This window comes from Clupea harengus, chromosome 11 (genome assembly GCF_900700415.2).
Source record: "Clupea harengus chromosome 11, Ch_v2.0.2, whole genome shotgun sequence".
NCBI classification, from domain to species: Eukaryota; Metazoa; Chordata; class Actinopteri; order Clupeiformes; family Clupeidae; genus Clupea; species Clupea harengus.
Window position 1 is genome coordinate 5,288,250 of NC_045162.1, and position 17,550 is coordinate 5,305,799.

Here is a 17,550-nt window from a genome sequence, read left to right on the forward strand (position 1 = left end):
TATGTTTATGCATGACTCTCTTCCCCTACGCATGCCACCCTCCAGGCGGGCGAGGGCGAGGGTACGTTTCATTCTGAAGCCAATGAGTTTTCCTCAACTCCTTCATTTTCTTATCTGATGAGTCCACTGTAGTTATATGTCAGAGAGACACACTCCAATCTGCTAGGAAGGGTACTGAAGCATCTACAGTGTGTGTTTGGTTCTTTTAAATTTGAAGTTGGCCATTTCTCGTAAGCGGGAAACGATTTCTGAAGTCTAATTTATATCTTTATAGATTGCCGATCAGAGAGGAACTTTTGAAAAGCCTTATTAAACGAGACACTAGTGTCCCAGATAAAGGCAAAGTGATGCTATGTAAATTACTGCATCCTTTATTTATTGTACAAAAGTTTTAATTACTCCATTCTTTCATATGTATTCATTTCACAAACTCATATTAGTTCATTGAAAAAGGAAAACAAAGGTCCTCATTTGCATAACAGGGATGGGCAAACTCTGAGAGAAGACCCTCTCTTCAAGCAGCCATATGAAACATTGCAAACTAGCCACTGATGTGACTCCCACACAGCTCACATGCCAATTCAGCTTCTACTCCCCTGGATCAATGCAGTCCACACACAGAGCACAAAACTATCCACACAAAAGAACATGTCTGTCACCCAAAACAAACAGAAAACCAATGTCAAGGCTTTTCAAACAGAAAAGGAAAGATGACTGTTTTTATTGGGTCTAAATATAACTCTTCAAAACCCTGACATCTCTACAGTGAGGCTCCCCTACCCACAGTCAACAGTAAACATCAACAGTAAACATCTTTATTCACCATTAAGCCATTTTCCCCTTTGTTTGTCTACTTGTTCAGTCCCCTTTGTGCGGCGGCGGTCGCTAACGGGCGAGCTCTCAACGCATAAACCACAACAAGGACATTCTTAGTTCCAAGACGGCATTTGACACAGGCTGTCAAGGACGAGGGCGGCTCGTAGAGGTCAGAATCAATCATCCCCCTCCTGCTTGTCCTCTCCCCACCCAACCCTCCAGACTCTGGAAGACTGTGGCACTTCGGAGCTACGTGGGGAGGGGGGGTGGGGGGTGGGGGGGGAGCAAGCAGCATCTCTGACGTTCGGAGATGTTTACTGTTGATGTGAAGATGCACTCATGGGTCTCACATACGTGAACACATACACATACACACATTAACATGCACTTTGACTCAAAGACATACACACACGCACATGCACGCACACAAACACAAAACTTCAACACTACAAATGCCTAAGATTGAAACAACACTTCTCTTATAACATCCCTAGTTATAACATCCCTACTTAAATGTGGAGAGAGAGAGAGGGTGAAAGAGAGAGTAAGAAGGAGAGAAAGAGAGAGAGAGAGGAGAGAGAGAGCGAGAGAGAGAGAAGGAGAGAGAGAGAGAGAGAGAGAGAGAGAAGGAGAGAGAGAGAAAGAGAGAGAGAAGGGGAGAGAGAGAGAAAGAGAGAGAGAGAGAGAGAGAGAGAGAGAGAGAGAGAGAGAGAGAGAGAGAGAAAGAGAGAGAGAAGGGGAGAGAGAGAGAAAGAGAGAGAAGGAGAGAGAGAAGAGGGTTGGGCAGTGTGCACTCTGGTTTCTAATAGCAACCCCACTTGCTTCACTTGGTTGCACAGGCTGCAGTGTAACAAACACTCCACCTCAGTGAATCATCAGGCTCCCTTGCTTTCTGCACTGGAATCTCTCTACACACACACACACACACACACACACACACACACACACACACACACACACACACACACACACACAGGCACACACACACAAACTCTCACACACACACACACACACACACACACACACACAGGCACACACACACTCACACGCACAGACAGGCACACGCACACACACACTCACACACACAGACAGAACGAGGAGGAAAAGAATGAAATACTCCCCACGCTGTACCCCAAGACAGAAAAGCAAGCCATATGACCAGTCTGGTGCACCAGTGCAGAAGGCATCAGTTTAAAGGATCTCTTATGTGTATGGCCATGGCTGTTGGGATAAAATGCTGGTAGAATATCACTGACGAAACTGCTGCCTAAATACCGTAATTAGTTATATGACTACCGTAGGGCTCACTATTTCACCATCCTAAGGATGCAAATAAGCCACTGTTCTAATGGCTGCTTAGAAGGTAGTCTAATGGCAGTTAGTGTTTTTTACTTTTAGCTGAACGTTAAGCTAATTCTAGCACTGTCTATGCACTTGCCTCTAAACTGGGTGTTCTTGATAAGATAAGCAAGACTGAAACAAGATAGATGCTGTTTGACAATTAGCACAGATGTGGCTGCCTAATACCGTTATTTCCTGACTATTAATCACACCCACGTATTGACGACATCCGAGTATTAATCGTGTTTTTTTTTCAACATTACGTCATTGAGTCACGTAAAACTTTAAATCTATTCATACTAGATCTATTCATCTGACTTTCCAGTCATGCATTAAAGCCCTAGAAAATAATATAGCGTTGATCAAAAATGCAAGTACATTCTCTGTGTGTCACTCGAGCAGCAAATCTACTTCACCCTAATTGACACATGCGAGCATGAGAGAGAGAGAGAGAGAGAAAGATAGAGATAGAGATAAAGAGATAGATAGATAGAGAGAGAGAGAAAGAGATAGATAGAGAGAGAGAGGGAGATAGATAGATCGAGATAGAGAGATAGATAGATAGATAGAGAGAGAGAGAGACTACACAGGGCTTTACAGTGCTTGTTATTGTTGGCATCCGGTGGTAGCTACCTAGCTAATCCACTGAGCCCTGAAAGTTTTCATCTCCTAGCAACGCCCCTGGTACACTTCAGCTGGTTTTGAAGTTACCAACATTGTCGAAAATAGTAACAATGCCGGATTTTTAGGTCATTCGAAAATAAAAGTTTTTCTTCTTTTCTGTACATTTTACTGGCATTACTGTGGTGAAGAATAAAACACAAGGCCTCACGGATATCCTTATTTGGTAACACTTTACTTTAGGGAACAGCATTAGCCATTAACACATAACTAATTGGTGTCGGTATAAGATCTGCATTAAGCACCAGTAATCATTTATTAGGCCAGTATTCACCAATTTCTCATTGTCAATGAATAGGTCATTTATTCTTGGTACATCCTTAATGGGTCTTAATCCTTGTTGGTCTTAACTAAAGGTTACTGAAATATAGTAAGGATCAAAACAGAAGGTTAATAGCCTTTTAATATACTGTCTGAAAATGTCACTTATAGTGGCAGAAAAGTTATTGAATAGGTATTCGTACCTGCAAACTTTACTTTACCAACAAACAAACTTTACCAACACATCCATGTTGTAGTCTTACAAGACAGAGACATCTGTCAGAGCCTGATGGAGGCTCAAGGCTTTAGAAAAAGTCTCTGTCTTGTGGAAACACAAGATGGTTACTTTGGAGGTGTGTGGTTGGGTACTTGGGACACGTCGTATGTTCTGAGAAATTGTCTTGTAATTTTTTTTCTAAATAAAACTTTCAAACTCACACAAGGATGTCATTTTACTTTGGAACAAGGCATTTTCTTATCAGTAAGCTTAGGTTAAGACCAAGTAGTTGCTTATCAAGGATGAACCGAGAATTTAATGAAGGCAGGCCTAATAAATGATCAATGATGATTAATGCAGTCTTTATTGTGCACTTATAATATACACCCATATTAGTTATGTGTTAATGGTTAACACCATTACAAACAATTCATACCCATGTAGCCTATCGCCCACAGCAGAGTATTAACCACAGGGCTGCAGAAAGCTTATAAAGTCGATGCGTGAACCTTGGTTAAAAATTGGTAAATTATGGTTTCTTAATCTAAAAGAAGTACTTCCAGCTGCAATGCCTGAAACACACCCTTCCTGCAAAGAACAGCTTTACTTTGAGCATGGAGCAACAGTCAAAAGGTGTGTCTGTCCACTCCACAGGCTGTGTGTGTGTGTGTCTGTGTGTGTGTGTGTCTGTGTGTGTGTGTGTGTGTGTGTCTGTCCACTCCACACGCTGTGTGTGTGTGTGTGTGTGTGTGTGTGTGTGTGTGTGTGTGTGTGTGTGTGTGTGTCTGTCCACTCCACACACTGTCACAGACACACCTTCATAGCCTCCTATGTCATCAGGGGGACAGTGGACACCCCATACAGATGCATTCTGTACTTCCTGCTAAAGACAACATGCGTTTCATTTTTCACCAGCATCCACCTAGGAAGACATGTTTGCATTGAAACAGGATTGATTCAACACCCGCGCCGTATGTGTAAACACAGAGGACTACAGTAGACAGGGACGTGCACAGGAGGGGGCTAAGGTTGCTCGGGCAGCTGCCCGTTTGCCCTCTTCGACTGAAGTTGCCCCTCCGAAGGAAATATATATATATATTTTTAAATAGTATTACGGCTGCAGAACTTCATGTAGGCCTAGATAAAATAATCGCGGAATAAGCGTCCAGGAGACGGGGGCGTGGCGGCGGCGGTTAGTGAGAGTTTCAAGTGATATAGGCAAAATATGCGTCATGGGGACGGGGGTGTGGCGGCGGCGGTTAGTGAGAGTTTCAAGTGATATAGGCAAAATATGCGTCATGGGGACGGGGGTGTGGCGGCGGCGGTTAGTGAGAGTTTCAAGTGATATAGGCAAAATATGCGTCCAGGGGACGGGGGCGTGGCGGCGGTGACAAAAATTAACGTGTTGCCCCTTTTTTCCAGGGCCGAGGCAACTGCCCTTCAAAATTCCTGTGCACGTCCCTGACAGTAGAGACGCACCTCCACAGGCCTAGAGCTTCTAATTATTTGGCATCCTAACTTCCTGGCGGAACTGGTAGGAAATGCACTATGGCTTGCCTGCTTCCTCTCTTTCGCTATTCCACATCAGCTGTAAGAGCGCTGACTCTGTGTGTGTGTGTGTGTGTGTGTGTGTGTGTGTGTGTGTGTGTGTGTGTGCCTGTGTCTATTCCACATCAGCTGTAAGAGCGCTGACTCGGTTTTTAGATGCTGCCAAGTCCCAACTACTCTGTTAGCCTGTATCTACAAACTAGAGGCAACATGGATGCTACCTCTAAAGCCACAGGTTGTGAGCATAAATGCTACCTCAAAAGCCACAGGTTGTGAACATGGATGCTACCTCAAAAGCCACAGGTTGTGAACATGGATGCTACCTCAAAAGCCACAGGTTGTGAACATGGATGCTACCTCAAACGCCGCAGGTTGTGAACATGGATGCTAACTTAAACGCCGCCGGTTGTGAACACGCTTGGCCTGGCGCAGTGACTCATGTACCCATTAGCTGCTGGCCGTGTCCCATTGATCTCCTTTCATCTTCCTTTAAATCTCCTCTCTGTCCTTCACCTCCTACACCCTATCTTTCCAACGTCTTGTGATCCAATACCTGTCTTCTCACTGACTCTCTCTCTCATTTTACCACTCAACTCTCTCTCTCTCTCTTACTCTCTGTCTATCTATCTATCTTACTCTCTCTCTCTATCTATCTTACTCTCTCTCTCTATCTATCTATCTAACTCTCTCTCTCATTTTACCACTCAACTCTCTCTCTCTCTCTCTTACTCTCTCTCTATCTATCTATCTTACTCTCTCTCTATCTATCTATCTTACTCTCTCTCTATCTATCTAACTCTCTCTCTCTCTCTGTAAATACTTTGTATTTCATTTCTTGGTTCTTCTCAGCAGTTCCTTTCAGATCCCTCCCCTTCCTAGTGTTTCATAACATCCTTCTCAAACGCTCTCTTTTCTCTCTCTTTCTGTCTCTTTTTCTCTCTTTCTGTCTGCTTCTCTCTTTTTCTCTCCCTTTCTGTCTCTTTCTCTCTCTTTCTCTCTTTTTCTCTCTCTTTCTGTCTGTTTCTATCTCCTTTGTCAATTCATCCATTTTCTCACTCCCTTCCCCTGTGACTTCTGCCTTTCTACAAGTTGATGTCCTTTGAGAGCAATTCCATTTGAGTGAAAAGCTGGAGTATTATTCCTATCCTTCTAGCAGGCTACAGCAAAAAGATTTTATGAGAAAACAGTGCCTTAAAATTAGATTTGCTTTTTGCTGAAATTAGTCTAATATTTCCACACCATCTCCCACTGTTTTACTTTTTATTATTTAAACTAGATTCGGCTCGAATTAGAATAATGATGCTGAAAGTTGCACCCTAAAAGCTCCTCATGTTGCTCTAGAAATGCTATTTATTAGAGTGCGTGTCAGTGTGTGTGTGTGTATGAGGGGGGGAGGGGGGCTTATATTCAAGCCTCCCGACACCAATGTGCAAAGACTAGCCTATTACCTGTTTTTGATTAAAAACCCCATCAGCTGTTGCATAGCTTTTCATAGGATTTCATTTCATCAATCAGTTTAACTTAAACTTAAAAATTGTCACATTTCATTTAATCAGAGCTCTTGTTTAAAACAGATCAAATCTGTCCGGGTGAAATACAGTTTTATGATTGGCTGTGTACCGTTCCATTCTTTGGATCAGTTCATGTTAGACAAATATCCGTTGCATTAATAATTAGGCTATCACTTCTAACATATAGGGTAAAGAGTAGGTTCTGACCATATTATGTAAACAAAGTACACTATAAACTCATCACCAAATAGATTGGTTACTATGCTGTAAGAGCACTTCCATACTTCATTTGACCAGTAGTGGGTAGGGTTCTCGTGACGTTTTTTTTCCGCCCTCAGCCCAAGCCCACGCCCCCGCACCCCCCCTCACTGTAACTCCACATGCCACTTGGGGGCACTGGGGGGCGACCCCACACTTTGGTACCCAATGCTTTATATACACATAGCCATCTCCGTAAGTATGTAGCATTTCAGTGTCTCCACTCACAGCAAGTGGGTTTAATTTGATCCAAGTAGACTTAGTCTTTCATAACCGCTCTCTTTCCACTCCATGCTTATTGCTACCTCTTGCCCTCCCTGTCCCCTCTCTCTCTCTCTCTCCCCCTCTCTCTTTCCTTCTCCTATCTTCCTCTCTTCCTCTCTCTCATTCTCTTTCCTTCTCCTCTCTTCCTCTCTCTCTCTCTCCTTCTCCTCTCTTCCTCTCTTCCTCTCTCTCTCTCTCTTTCCTTCTCCTCTCTTCCTCTCTCTCTCCCTCTCTCTTTCCTTCTCCTCTCTTCCTCTCTCTCTTTCCTTCTCTTCCTCTTTCGTTCCTTTTCCTCTCTTCCCTCACTCACCGGTGCAGGTGGGCACGGTTCCGTTCCACGTGGCCAGGGCATTGGGCACAGACTCGCAGCGGATAGCTGTGGCACCGTGCAGCGTGTAGCCTGGGTTACACTCAAACAGCACCATGGCGCCCATGCCAAAGTCATTGCCGATGCGCTTCCCGAAGCGTGGCTCCGCCACGGAGCTGCACTGGGACGCGCTGGTCCTGGGTACAGCTGAGGGGAGAGAGATACAGACAGAGACACAGACAGACGGAGAGAGAGAGAGATTGAGAGAGAGAGAGAGAGAGAAAGAGAGAGAGAGACAGACAGATAGAGAGATAAATCAAAAGACAGACACTCACAGACTAGTATACGTGTACAGTGTTTCACACACAACAGGGTGTGAAAAAGGGTGAGAAAGAGAAAAAAATGATTTAAAAAGACCAGAAGAAGTCCAGGGAGATTTTCCTTGACAACCTCCTTACAGGGTTTTTTTTATCTTGCGACCTCGGTTATTTAAATTATATTAGAGTGAGTTTAATCTTTTATGACAACCTTCTCCCAACCTGACAAATCTGGTTCTGTGGGACTGCTATTGACGGTCTGAAGTTTTAGTTTCGTCCCATCCTTTTTTCATCAATCAATTTAGCCTGCCTTTCTGGTCGATAGCAAAGATGGAGAGGAAAGCGCTTGCGGCGACTTACCTTGATACACGAAATGAAACCCCTTGGCAGTGTTTGGTGCTTCGGAGGTGAACTTGATTGTGATTTCATTTCCAGAGCTTAGAGGCAAAGTCTCCCCTGGGAGGGCAAGACAGAAGCAAGTGTTACTTTGGATTTCCTTTTTTGGCAGTGTCATTGCATCCCACACATACTGTTTTCTATCTCCCAACCAAAGCAGCTATATTACGGGTTTGTTTATTTGCTTTGCCCAAATAAGATTTCCTTTATCCACTCAGCAGGGAGACATCTTGGGCGCGGAGGACGTTCCTGCGCTATTGTGGAACACCGAGATGCCATCTGTAGATCTGATTGTCGGGGATGGCACCACTGGTGGCAGGGGCACAGGATATGTCCCTGCTGCACCCATGCCCTGCGTTTCACTGTCAACACACCAGGCCAACAGTCTGCCGATATCGGGACATCAGTGGCGGCGGCTTTATGGCCGATTGAGCATGTTGAATCCGCGGCGGAGAGAGATCACTCTGATTGGCTATTCAGCTCTTCATTTGTCTCCAGCTCTCGACACCGGTTCAGGAAAGCCTCTTGGGCCCGTCGCTGTCATATCCATGTATTCACCCATTTAGTGCTTTAGGTTTCTCCTTATTTTTCGCCTCCACCTCTTCCTTTCTTCTTCTACAACCAAAAGACCCAGGGCTGACAAGGCCAGTGCTCTTTGCAACTTCCTAACAGACTTATTTTCGATTAGAAGTAGCTATATTATGAACCTGTGGTGAGCAAGAGTGGTGTGCAATATGTATGTACTAGTTGATCGGTAGTCTTTGCGTTGTGTTCAAGCGCAACTTCTTGGCCCATCACAGGCGGCGTGAGGCGGCGCAACAGACCTTCGTTGCCGCTAGCGCTTTGATGTCGGTTTGGTGCGTCTCTGGCTTAAACCATCTAGTCTTTATGCTACAAGGCAAAACAACTAACAAGCCCAGGCCTCCGTTGCCCCCTTCATCTGTTCAATCTGCTACATGCTGTTTCAAGTGGATACACTAGATAATTTCATTAACATTATAAACAACGGCTGGAGGAGGAGGAGGAGGAGGAGGAGGAGAAGAGCAGGCTGGGCTGTGGCAGAGGAGGGAGGGACTGGATGGAGCCCTTTTGAAAGGCATGAAGTGAGCTCCTCAAACACATCCCCCCCCCCAGACACACACCCCCTTTCTCAGCCCCAGTCGGAGCTTCTGCTTGATTTGCTTCCTCTCCTCCTCTCTCTCTCTCTCTCTCTCTCTCTCTCTCCCTCTCTCTCTCCCTCTCTCTCTCTCGCGCTCTCGCTGTGCTCTTCGCCTGCTGAATGTGCAGCAGCTCATACATATTTATAAAGCCCCAGCCATACAGGTGTATAGATTGCCAGTTCATGCTTGTATGTTCGCTTTGGAATGCCTCTGAGAGCCTCACTGCAGTGTGAGTTTGTGTTTTCCTTCTCTTCATAGGGCCCCTGCGGCCATCTCAACGCGTTCCCTTTCATCTCTTTATTCTTTCAGTTTGGCTTAATCGATGAGAAATGAACCAAAAACACACCAAAAGTCCAAACCACGTCATAGATGAAAACTGTAGATACACTGTAACAGATGTTCTATCCAACAACTGGATTACCACTGCATTACTGATGTTGTTTCTTTGAGTGGCTTTAGGTGGTGTTGTCTCTTTGAGTGGCTTTAGGTGGTGTTGTCTCTATGACTGGCTTTAGGTGGTGTTGTCCCTTTGAATGGCTTTAGGTGGTGTTGTCTCTCTGAGTGGCTTTAGGTGGTGTTGTCTCTTTGAGTGGCTTTAGGTGTTGTTGTCTCTTTGAGTGGCTTTAGGTGGTGTCTCTTTGAGTGGCTTTAGGTGGTGTTGTCTCTCTGACTGGCTTTAGGTGGTGTTGTCTCTATGACTGGCTTTAGGTGGTGTTGTCTCTTTGAGTGGCTTTAGGTGGTGTTGTCTGTTTGAATGGCTTTAGGTGGTGTTGTCTCTTTGAGTGGCTTTATGTGGTGTTGGCTGGGTTACCTGAGTGAGAGCCGTGTAAGGAGGCCAGGAGGGGGGACTCTTGCGAGGGTCCGTCGTAAATCTCCACCATGTCATGAGTAGTGGTCTGGAAGGCGACAAACTGCCCGAAGAGCACTGCAGATTTCAAACGAGAAGAGAAGAAAAACAGCGTTAAGAGAATGACAAACTACTACGACACGTACGTACCAATCAGTAGATGCTTATCCCAGGTGCCTCACTGCACCATACATCCTCCTGAGAGAAGAAAACAGATTCCTTCGTCACGTGCTGGGCATCCCGATGTGGTTCCACACCATTTTTTGTGTTTATTTTTTCTATTTTCTGATGACACGGTGGTTTCTCTCTCTCTCTCTCTCTGCCTACAGTATCTCCAGAAACCCTTGGTAGCAGACACTGTATCTGTCTCTAATAACATGGCGCCGGGCCACTATATAAATAAATAACACACACACACAGACACAATTTCACACTGAGACTGAGAGGTAATGAGACTGAAGGGTCCCAGGCAACTAGCATCTAGAACAGTCCTCCCCAATATCTCACCCCACTTACAGTTCCCTCCCCAGACAATCATTGCTTATCAAATCTGTCTCGCACAGGGGGCGACCAGGTGCAGGCCCTCAGCCGCTGTGGAAAACCCAACCCTCACCCCTCAATCCCTACCACACACCCCCACACACACACCCCATCACGCACCGAATCTTATACAGCAGGAGGAGAAAAAAAATCCAATAGACTCATATAACAGTAAAAGATGGGGAGAGGAATCAATACTCAATGTGCCGCTGAAGTAACTCAAGACTGTTTGCCCTGAGGCCACTAAACGGAATATGCCTGCAGGAAAAGACTGCAAGATTAGAAGGCGATCACAAGCCGTAACAGAGAACCGCTGCAGGTGAGGAACACGTGGCAGAACACGTGGCTCATTGTCTTCTGGGAGACTAATTTAGTCCCAAATCTGCCTGCCATTTTGTGCTTCTCCGCGAAAAACGTTTTATGACAGTTCCCTTTTTTCTCAACACTGTGCGTCGCAGCGGTGTACAGTGGGTCGGTACAACTGCACCAAAAACAGCCTCATTTACATTCAGGGACGTCACGCTAAAAATGACATTCCTACAATATTGCCACCTGAATACAATGGAGGGCCTCTGTGTGCATTGCTCACGAGGTTCTGTTTTGTGCTTCCACGCCAGCGCTGAACAGACTTCAGTCATCATTTTCATTGCAAGTTGTTAGAGGATGGAAGACATAAAAAATATGGCAACAAAAAACAAAAAACATCACTGGAGGACGACAACGAACAAATAAGTAAATAAATAAATGAATAATGCACTTAGCTGAGTGGGATGTCAAAACACTGTCTCCCTAGGACCACTTACCAACACATGCAAACAGATGTTAGTGTAAAAGTCATGCTTTGTAATCGCCATCACCATTTAGTTCAGCATTTACGATGTTTTATTCTCTCTGGCTCCACTGACCCATCATCTCTCATCTCCATAGTTACAGACCCTGACACTAAACGGAGAGGTGGCAGAGCATTCCGTTTGTTTGTTCCCCTGTATTCCAAGCTCTAATGGGTCGCACTGAATGGGGAACAATTAGTGCAGTAGAGGGACAATAAAAGTCTTTTTATGTCTTTTAATTTACAATCATAAATGTCATGTGATGTAATTTCCGGCCTTTGCTTTGACATTCTCCATTCTCTTGGGTGTTTAATTAATCACAAGTTTCATGCTAAGCAATGCCAGCCACCCACCCCAGCTTTTTTTTTGTGCTTTTTTTTCTCTCACGAATGTCCTGTTCCAATCCAAGAGAGTCATTACCATGCCGGTGCAACACGCAGGGATCAAGGCACATTGCAGTCACATCCACTTTTAATGCTCTATTATCTCAGGGAAATCACTCTTGTCGCGGGCGGCCTAACCTCTGGGCTCGCAGGCAGCTGCTCCACGCTCATTAAGTGCAATCCAAAGCAGTTCCTGCACAATCGGGTCACCAGCAGAACCTGCTGGAGACCACTGCCGCACAGTGTGTGTCTGTGTGTATGTGTGTGTGTGTGTGTGTGTGTGTGTGTGTGTGTGTGTCTGTGTGTGTGGGGGGGTGTGTGTGTCTTTGTGTCTCAGTGGTATACCCACTCGAGGAGCGTGTGGCACAATTGACACCTTTTCAGCATGGTGACTCATTCGTTCCGACCTATTATTTCCAACAGGCACAGTCGGAACACACACACTTCCTTCTCAGAACATGAATGAGGGCAAAAATCTGCCGAATTGAAGGGGCTCTTTAGTACCTTGATATACATCCTGGCCTCTTGTCGATCGATCGCCTTACCGTTTGAAAGGAACAAACCCACTGTAGGGAGCAGGATGGTGAGAAATCAGATGGGGCTGGCGAGTGTAAAACATACTTAAAATGCTGACAAACACAAGACCATCATCCTTAAAAGTGCTGAGAGGAACAAACTAATAGGGGGGGGGGGGGGGGGGGGGAATGAGTGAAGGCGGGAGAGAGAGAAATGAGTGAGAGAGAGAGACGAGTTAGAGTGAGAGAGAGAGATGAGTGAGTGAGAGAGAGAGAGATGAGTGAGAGAGAGAGAGAGAGAGATGAGTGAAGGAGGGAGAGAGAGATGAGTGAGAGAGAGAGAGAAATGAGTGAAGAAGGGAGAGAGAGAGATGAGTGAGAGAGAGATAAATGAGTGAGAGCCGGTAGAATGAATGTAAATAAGGTTTGGTCTGGGTTTGTTTGCAGCCGTACACTAACACTTGTACAATATATGTACAACCCTCCTTTAGTATTGTGTAGGTTCAAGGTGCTGATGGTAGGTTTAAATGAAACATGATTGTGTATGGTACACAATAACAGATTTAATGCGTTTAGTGAAGAGATAATAATATGTACTTATGTAACGCTGTGTAGCGAGGGTGAACATTGCAGTTATTTCTTTACACATCTGAATCTTTGTCAATGCAAAAATGATTTATTCATTTAAGGGAAGATCATGAGCTGCCTCCATTATGGCATGATGGCACATACTGTAACATATACTACACACACACAGTTTCACACAGCAAACCATTATCTCACCGCCTTACGCAATGAGTCACCACACTGGCTAAATACTTCACAAGTTGGAAGCCTACGAAACTTCCTAAATGAAATGCCATTTCCATCGAGACGTCACTTTTCTCAATCCCATGATTTCAGTCCTCTAGAAATGTTTTATTCATTGTGGCACTTCCCCATTCCTTGTCAGTCAAGGAAATGATGTGGGCTCAAACCGTATTTGCCCTGGCACACACACGCACGCACACGCACACACACACACACACACACACACACACACACACACACACACACCGCTGTCTAACAGCGCTCCAGAGATTGCTGTTGTTGCTCTCCTCAGACCTCCAATTGGGTTATCTGCCTTATTTAGAAGAGAAAAAAAACACACACACACACACACACACACACACACACACACACACACACACACAGAGATGTGGCACAATTACACAGCAAAAGTCCTCCCCTTCCCTCCATCAAGCCAAGCACATACCTAATCACTTAGCATGTCTGCGTAGTCCTTTCAGGCTTTGGTGTGACAGAGAGGCAAACACAAGCCGGAGCCCTTAATTGGGAGTGTGCTGCTCTGGGTGACGGGATAATAACAGCCGGTGTTTGCTCTGCTAAAGGGAGCCCAAAAATGTGTGTCACCCTCTCCAGCCGTTACATCCCCCCCACCCCCTGCACACACACACACACAGACACACACACAGACACACACACACACACACACACACACATACACACACACACACACCAGCGGAAGCTGCAGCAGGCGGTGAGTCACACCTCAGGAGTCGTCTTTCTTCCCTTGCTATTTATCTTAGCGTTGCCCCCACACGCCTCAGCCCAGGCAGACTGAACCAGCCGTTCCAACCCCCCCCCCACCCCCTGCACACACACACACACACACACACACACACACACACACTCACAGAGATAGACAGACAGACACACACACACACTCACACACACACACACACACACACACACACACACAGAGACAGACACACACACACACACACACACACACACACACACACAGAGACAGACACACACACACACAAACACTCACACACACACACAGAGACAGACAGACAGACACACACACACACACACACACACACACTCACACACACACACAGAGACAGACACACACACACACACACATACACACACGCCGCATCCCAGGCAGAGTACACCAACACTTTTTTGTTATTATAATGAGAAATAAAATGAAGGTTGAGGGAGGTTGTGTGTGTGTGTGTGTGTGCTTGTGTGAGTGCTTGTGTGAGTGGGGGGGGATTCCAATACAATATGTGAGTATTGCTCTTCTAAATGAATCTGGGCTGATTTGTGTGTGCAAACCTGAGCCATTAAAAAGCTAGGGAGCTCTAACAACAACATGAAGGTTACATTTGGCCGTGTTGCTAAGAGCTCTCTCTCTCTCTCTCTCTCTCTCATCTATATGAATCAAAAGAACAGGAAACAAAAGGGGACCAATACTGCTACCCATCCATTATTGGGTTGGTTTAAAAACAAGGCTGAGAACAGAGAGAAACACGGGTCCTGTTCCCCTCAGAGCTCTTTGGGGTCGGCTCAGGACTGCTGTTTGGACGCCGCACTGATGACAGATCCCACACACACATCCATGTGCACACACAATCTCTCTCTCTCTCTCTCTCTCTCTCTCTCTCTCTCTCTCCCCTCTCTCTTTCCCTCTCTCTCTCTCTATCCTTATCCCAAACACACAAACACAAATACATACAAATCCCACAGAAACATCCATGTGCACACACTCTCTCTTTCTCTCTCTCTCTCTCTCTGTCTCTCTCCTTCTCCCAAACACACTAACACACTCACACACACACACACACACACACACACACACACACACACACACACACACAAACACACACACTGAGACACATATGAAATAATGTTGACAGGAGCCCACAGCCTCTCACTGCAGCAGCGAGAGGATGCTCTGCATGGAGCCCCAACCACGCCAGGCTTCTCCCACACTAACTCCCCAACTCCTCTTTATTTCACACATCTCCCTCCACTCATCTACCTATCTTCTCCCACTCTCACTCCCCAACTCCTCTTTATTTCACACATCTCCCTCCCCCACTCATCTACCTATCTATCCATCCATCCATCCACTTATCAATCCATGCCGTGGTAGTCGCTGCCTCGGCCAAATTGAGGAAGGTGAAAGCTGGATGAGCTGGGTAATACAGTCACTCACGTGGCTCACATGATCCTGTCACAAGCATGACGAAGTCGACACGCGTTGGCATCCGATGAAGAGTGCAAGTGTGTGTGGAGAACTATGCCAAGTTCTGTTTACCGTGCAGGGAGTTCATCTCGTATGATGTGCAGCACTTTTATTCACGCAAGTCTTCACAGGGCTTTAAAGCACGATGCTAAATGGATGTTTGGCTACTTAACTTACTTTGAACGCGGAGAAAAACAAACAAAAGTCAGGATGTGCACACAGAACCATTCATGTGATCCCAATTTGCGCCGTGGGCAGGAGGCTGACAATTTGTGAATAATTCATTCTCTAGAATAAAGTGGTTGTCTGAAAAATATCCAGAATCATTCTTTGTGGCAGACTGTGTTCACAGTTAAAAGGGCGCCGGTGAAACCTGAGTCTCTGTTGTTTCTTCACATAAGTTCTCTTTCATTACTGCTAATTCATTCACGTATTGTTCTGGGTCCTTGACTGAAACCGTAGAAATGATTTCTATTTGAACAGATTGGCATATATTGGATACAGAATGGTGTTAACACCCCTTTCAGTGTATGACGGTAGTAGGGAATTTTCTACTAATGTGGCTGTTAGGGGGAAGGAGAAAGAGAGAGCGAGAGAAAGAGAGAGAGAGAGAGAGAGAGAGAGAGAGAGAGAGAAGGGATAGAATGATGATAGAGAAAATAAAAAGATAAAAAGAACAAGTGAAAACCTATTACAGGATAGGATTAGAATAAAATATTTGGTCGGGAGAAGCCCTAGTAGAGTGAATGAAGTGGCTGCCATTTTGATGCATTTTATTACGTCTGGGTACTTAGAGGTACAACTCACCATTGGAAAACAATTATCAATTTAATGAAACATTTTACGGCAGTGTTTGTTGTTCAACATAGCTTTTCTCTGAACCATTTAACTGAGTAAAGAACTTTTATGATGTCTAAGGTCTCTGAATATTCACATACACCCAGTCTAGTGGGAACCCACACGGCGACTTCTGTGGTCCTTTTCTTTAATGTTGAACATTTACAGACACTGTTAACATGCAGACGTGGATGTTCATGGTGGTTGCGAAAGGGGGATTTATGATGCACTATTTTCAGGTGACCTTTCTTGGTGAGTATTGTCAGTTTTAAGTGGGGCCTTGGCGAACATGAATAAGGATGTCAGAGACGCAGCTGAGAGAGTCGTGAACGTGAAATAACTGTGGGAGCCCAGCACGTCACGCTTTGTGTGCTAACCTATAACATCGTGCCTATTTGAGCGCTATAGCGGCTAGCATACTTGCTTAAGAAACGAAAGAAAACATAGGTTGTTGAGGATGTTTTGAGATAAGAGCTAATCTATCCATCCATTTACCCTATACCCCCCCCCCACACACACACACACACACACACACACACATCCCAATCCCACCCCTGAAATGTCGACAGGTAGGGAGTAGAACATGTAGATGAGCTGTGCGTCACGCTTTGTGTGTTAGACGCTGTCCCTATATGGAGCAGCAGCCAACATCCTTATTCACGCAAGCTCTGTAATGGTTAGCATACTTGCTAAAAATGAATACAATTGGCTGTGGAGGAGGTTGAGATGAGATAAGAGTTACAAAATGACTCGGATGCATTGCAGAACACAATGGATGTCCGTGAAGGCATAGACAGAAAATCCCTCGCTTTTAAAGATCGGATGCAATTTCACTAGTGGTGTCTTATTAAAGCCAGGCGCTAATGCTGCCGGCGGCGTCACCTGTTAGTGTGTCACTGAAATCTGCCACTGCAGGGCTCGGCTCCAAGACAGCTAAATTTGCTCAACCAACCGTGACCGATTCAACACTAGCAGGGGGAAGTTGGTGCAAGAGGGCCTAGCCATTTGGCTAGTAAATGGGCCATCTGTACGGAGTGACAAAGTTGATTGTTCACATCTGCGTTAAAAAATCCAAACTGACTCTGAGTCACCGCTCAATCTCCTGTCCGATAATAACACCCACTGTGCTCCGGCGAGGCGGTTTCTTACAATCAAAAAGCGGCCTTGAAGACACTGTGGATTCAAAAGCAGCAAGAAATCCTTGTAATGAGGATGCAAAACACAACACATGCCTTGTCCACGTGAAGGCCAACAAACCGGAGGACAAGAAAATATTAAAAACCTTTCCGGCCGTAATCACAAAGGAGTGTTGTGAAAGCTGTGGACCCCACTCACATATCCATTCATCAGCGTTCCTAATACATGCTGAAAGGCTGCGTTAAGGTTTGAATTTTAAATCAAATGCCTGAACACCTCATCCCTTACTTCTCTTGACTTCCTCTGCTCTGCTCTTCTTACCATAGCTACGTGAAAGCATC

General features: G+C 45.3%; 1 protein-coding gene across 1 annotated transcript in view; it reads right to left on the bottom strand.

Annotated features, from left to right (window-relative positions):
• csmd3a (CUB and Sushi multiple domains 3a) overlaps positions 1-17,550 on the bottom strand; it is a 177,126-nt gene that overhangs the window by 76,474 nt on the left and 83,102 nt on the right. Inside the window, exons 32-34 of the mRNA XM_042709035.1 lie at positions 9,889-10,002; positions 7,882-7,977; positions 7,208-7,411 (exon numbers count right to left, since the gene is read on the bottom strand). Of these exons, the coding sequence (XP_042564969.1) occupies positions 7,208-7,411; positions 7,882-7,977; positions 9,889-10,002 (414 nt within the window). The remainder of the gene's footprint in view (positions 1-7,207; positions 7,412-7,881; positions 7,978-9,888; positions 10,003-17,550) is intronic.